Source organism: Aplysia californica, unplaced genomic scaffold (assembly GCF_000002075.1).
Source record: "Aplysia californica isolate F4 #8 unplaced genomic scaffold, AplCal3.0 scaffold00449, whole genome shotgun sequence".
NCBI classification, from domain to species: Eukaryota; Metazoa; Mollusca; class Gastropoda; order Aplysiida; family Aplysiidae; genus Aplysia; species Aplysia californica.
Genome location: NW_004797719.1, coordinates 6,867 through 11,926, shown reverse-complemented (window position 1 = coordinate 11,926; position 5,060 = coordinate 6,867). Strand labels below are relative to the sequence as shown.

Genomic DNA, 5,060 nt, shown 5'->3' with positions numbered 1-5,060 from the left:
TCTATGGTCTGCTGGGGGTAATAATATAGTGTAAAGCGCATAGAACCTGCTGTTGAGCGGGGTTGTGCGCTATACAAATGCTATTTATTATTACTGTGCATAAAAACATGTTAATTCCCCCCCTTTGGGAAAGGCCTTAAGACAACTTCAGTCAGTAGCACTACCCTGGGGGGGAGGAGGGGACGACTACACAGAAACAACGCCACAGATCCTCACCCGCAGACATAGACTTCAGCCCGTGGCAGCGTGGACAGACGCACAAGTCTCACTGTCGTCCTCACAGCCTCCGTCCTGTCCGTGTCATCGTCCTTGCCGCGCAGAAACTGCTCCCGGAGGGCAGAGAACTCCTGCTGGAAATCTCTGTTGACGGGAGTAAAGGAAAATGCTGTTTTGTTTTCTATTTGTACGTCTAGGTTTCTCTTTTACGCCCCCAATGACACAATTAGGACCCTTAACTCTTTATCTCCCGCTAGTCACCACTCCCGGCAGCTTGTGGTCGGAACTGCTGAGTCGGTGAACAGCTGACAGTGGCTCGGGCCAATTCTTTCACGACAACTTCCACATCAAATTACTTCTTGGCTATTACCGTAAACAGGTCTTTCAATTACGTTTTAGTAAGAGTTTTACGGCACTTGCAACACAATAAAGTCATATATAAGTGCCGAAGATTAGAGGTGTTACAAGAGAGTAACAAACACAAAAAGGAGGAGAGATCAGGACGATGGATGTTTGATAGGAAAGAAGGAGCAAACCACACCAGAGCATCCGCCAACCACCCACTTGGACGGGAACAGAGACAAAGTTTGATATGTTTTCTAACTCAGGGATGTCATATCTCCGGTTTTTCCGGCTTTTTCTGGGTTTGTTCATCTGTGGCAACAAAGGGCCCCATACACTTGATGGGTAAAGAAAGGGGAGAGGTAAGAGAGATGTTTTTGTTGGCTCATTTAAAAAACTGTACAAGATTCGTTTTAGGTGAGATGTGACGCTCATTTTTATAAAATCATTTGGCTCCCCTGCTAATCTTTTAAATAACCTAACAGTGTTGATAGAGGCGTTAAACCTCTATACCATTTTTTCATGAAAAACCCACCAAAGCCGCCACTACTTACTCACCTGTTACATAAGAAGACATCCTTATCTTCGGGCACGCCCACAATCTCCACGGCCACGACCTCGTCCCGATCCAGCCCCGACACGCGGTCAGCCGTCGTCCACGTGGGGAAGCTGGTGAGCAGGCCGGGCCACACGTTCTTGATCTCCGCTCGGTGCGTCTCCTCATCCAGAACGAGCTGCGTCGACTGCCGGGACAGGAAGTCGCAGTTCGCTCCCCTGACCTGTTGGGTCGTCTCCGGCACGTAGAGATCGGCCAGTACCACGTGTTTGTCCAGGGCTTGTCGGAGGAGAACAACGGGGAGGGAGGAACACGGCGCGACAGATCTAGCTCTGACTCCGGCGTCCGTGCTACAGGAGAGGTAGGTCTGCTGAGGTTCCAGACGCTTTTTCAGCTCGGAAAATAAGTCGCCGACGAATAACTGCACGCACGGTTCGATCATCCGGCTGTCTGTCACATCTACGCCGTCTGTACTCTCGTTGTTATCCACGGCGTCACGGTTTTGTGGGGACTCGATGGAGAATTTCTGCAGTTTGTTGCAAAAGTTGTTCAACTTTGTGTTAAAACTGCCGTCTGTTTCAGAGTTCTCCAGTTTTTCATCCGCTGAAGCAGAAGATGAATTGAGAGATTCCAAACCAACCAGAGACAGAGAGTCGTTCGGGCAATGTCCTCTCGCAGGAGAGCCAAGGTCAGATTCAGAGAACGAGCCATCACTGCTGTACGTGGAATTTGTGGCTCGATATTCCCACAAGTCCGACTTCTCCGGATCTTTTTTCACCGAAGTCTCACCGTGAGCGACCGTTTCCTCACCCACCCCACCCACAGATGGGGACTTCGTGCTGTCACAGGCGGGTTCTGAGAGTTTGGGTGTCGACGAAATCTGATGGGCGGCTGGAGGGATGATATCGCTATCATGTGTTTGAGAAGACAGGAGACAATCGTCTGATAAAGAAGAACCAGACAATAAAGACGAGGAAGAAGAAGATGACGACGAAGATTTTGCGTCTCCCACGGGCGGGGTGTGATATCCCCGATTCAAGTCTGTCTCCGTCTTGGCACTCACCGGGGACAGAGCCAGATCTGGGGAAGAAGAAGCGTCTCGTCTCGAGTGACCGTCTTTTGCGCTCGTGTCTCTCTCCACGAGCTTTGAATTATTCCTGTTGGCGCCGGGCGAAGACACGAACTGTTCGTTCTCTTTGTTTTCGCCATGGTCACTCTTCGGCAGTACGGGCTTGCTGGGAGAGAAATAATTCTTGATTTTGGCGAGACCGCCCCACAGGAAGGACAAAGTCCCCGGGGGAGACGGCGCGACAGACGACGGTGACGACGACAGTTGCTGTTGCGGCACTGTCAGACGTCGCTGCTCCCCCGCCTCCTCACCGACACCCGCACCCTCCTCCCACGCGTGCTCTCCCTCACTGTCCGACGAACTCTCCGCGGAGTGGAAGCTGTCGCGATCGCTGTCCCCTGCCCATTTCCCCTCGGAGTCCGGGTTGTGGAAGAGAACGTACTCCCCGCCCACACTGTAGTTCGGGGCGGCCGTGAACTGACAGCGGTGCAGAATGGCGTGCACCTGGACCAGCACACGCTGCTTCAGGAAGAACAGCTCCAGCTTGCTGAGACCCACCTCCGAGCTGAGGTCGGCGAACGCGTCCAGGAAGGGCCAGTACTCCTGCCAGCTAACCAGGTGAGCTTCCGCAAGCTCTCTGTGGGAAGAGGAAAAAAAGCCATTAGCTAAAGTTGTTTTTTTTTATAGTAAAGGGTTTTACGGCGCTCGCAACAGCATAAAGTCATGTGTGTGCCAAGGGGTGGGTGTCAACAGAGAAGTCTTTACAGGGAATCAGACTTACTCTGCTCACCTCTCTAGCTTCAACAGCACAATGTCTGCTTCGACTATCAAGGCACCCTGGAAATAGCAGGTCACAAGAGAGTGACAAAAATACAAAAGAAGTAGAGGAAAATGACAATAGTAAGGATCAGGAAAGAAAAAGCAGCAGTTCCCTGTTGTAGATCAGGCAGTTATGAGCGTGACATGAGTCAGCCCATTTACAATTCTACTGTGCTTGAACGAGAAATGTCCCCGCTTTCGGAATGGTCTAAAGACGCTACAGTCAGAGGCACTACCCTGGGAGGCTTAGCTAAAGTTGTGTTTTGAGTTTTGAGTTTAGTTTTAGTAAGAGTTTTACAGCACTTACCACACATTTAGGTCAAATAAGTGCCGGAGATTAAACAGAGGTGTCCACCAAATAGTAACACACAAAGAAAAGAAGGAGGAGAGATGAGGGTGATCAATTTATTTTTAGGAAAGAAGGAGCAAACCACAAAAGAGCACCCACCCACCAACCACCCACAGTTTAGAGTCTGAGTCTAAGTAAAAAGAAGCACATGTATTGATGCAATGATGACCGTACAGTACAGGCAGAGAGAGTACAGGGAAGAAGCAAAACAGAAGCAACAGAAGGAAAAACAGAAGTAAACAGTGAAGTAGGACCTACCAGTGACACCCTCCAACATCCCACACGGACAGAAAAAAACAAGGAAAAATAGAAGTAGTGAAGTAGGACCTACCAGTGACACCCTCCAACCACCCACACGGACAGAAAAAAACAAGGAAAAATAGAAGTAGTGAAATAGGACCTACCAGTGACACCCTCCAACCATCTGTGCTAAACTTGAGCATTAGCTACGGGAAAACATCAATAATTCCTAGCGATGAGCTCTGGAATTAGCTTGAGAGGATCTATAACGGTCTCTTTTCATTTCATAAAAAAAGAAAAAAAAAGAAAAAAAAAGAAAAGAAAAGCAACATAAAAACAAAAACAACGAAAACAAAACAAAAAACTTGAATAACAAACCAGATGACGTAGATATAAGCAAAGGTCGCGTTTTAGGACACGCGGGCTAACCCAGATTTCGGGGGTTTCCAAAAATCTTGACCTTCACCAAAAGTGAGCATTGCCCTACCTATAGGAGAAGTCTGGTTTCATTGATGTGTATATGAATGTTTGGTTAGGCCTATAGAGAAAACTCTCCTTGTCTTTTAAAGAAACTGAACAAGGGTCCAAAATCTTAACCGTCGACTTTCTCAAAACAGCATTTTTCGGGATAGCCCCCTTGTGCTTAAAAACGACCATATAATAATATTTGTGAGGTGACACTTACAAGCTCATATTATCAACACAGTGACAACATAGTGACAACACAGTGACAACACAGTGACAACACAGGAACAGCAAGCCCCACTCACTTCCTTACCCCCAGAGACCAGGAGAGAAAAGATCTAGTTACGTCCCTTTGTCTGATCAGACCAATAGTAAACGAAGAAAGTTGTACAGCGCAAAGCAAGTAACTATTTTTTTTTTTTATAGTAGAGGTTTTACGGCGCTCGCAACTGCATAAGTCATATGAGCGCCAAGGGGTGGGTGTCAACAGAGAAGTCTTTACAAGGAATCAGGCTTAGATTGCTCACCTCTCTAGTTTCAATAGCACAAAGTCTGCTTCGACTATCAAGGCACCCTGGAAATAGCAGGTCACAAGAGAGTGACAAACATACCAAAGAAGTAGAGGAAAACGACAATAGTAAGGATCAGGAAAGAAAAAGCAGCAGTTCCTTATTGTAGATCAGGCACAGTTATGAGCGTGACATGAGTCAGCCCATTTACAATTCTACAGCGCTTGAACGAGAAATGTCCCCCCTTTGGGAATGGTCTAAAGACACTACAGTCAGTGGCGCTACCCTGGGGGTAGCAAGTCACTATTCTATCTGATCCTATTTTTTCTGGTATGTCCCGTGTCCGCAGCTAAAGTGTTCATGAAGATACAAACATTGCCAAGTCCATATGAAACTTGCACATACATTAGGCCCTACAGTAAAATACATTTTTAAACTGTATTTTTATTTCTAAAAAAAAAAATTCTATTTTTCCCCTACTATAATAGGACCCCC

At 47.4% G+C, this 5,060-nt stretch overlaps 1 protein-coding gene across 1 annotated transcript in view; it reads right to left on the bottom strand.

Annotated features, from left to right (window-relative positions):
- LOC101845021 overlaps positions 1-5,060 on the bottom strand; it is a gene marked incomplete in the record, with an annotated part of 10,354 nt that overhangs the window by 2,435 nt on the left and 2,859 nt on the right. The window contains 2 exon segments of the mRNA XM_005105040.3: positions 217-360; positions 1,117-2,820. Coding sequence (XP_005105097.2) covers positions 217-360; positions 1,117-2,820 — 1,848 coding nt within the window.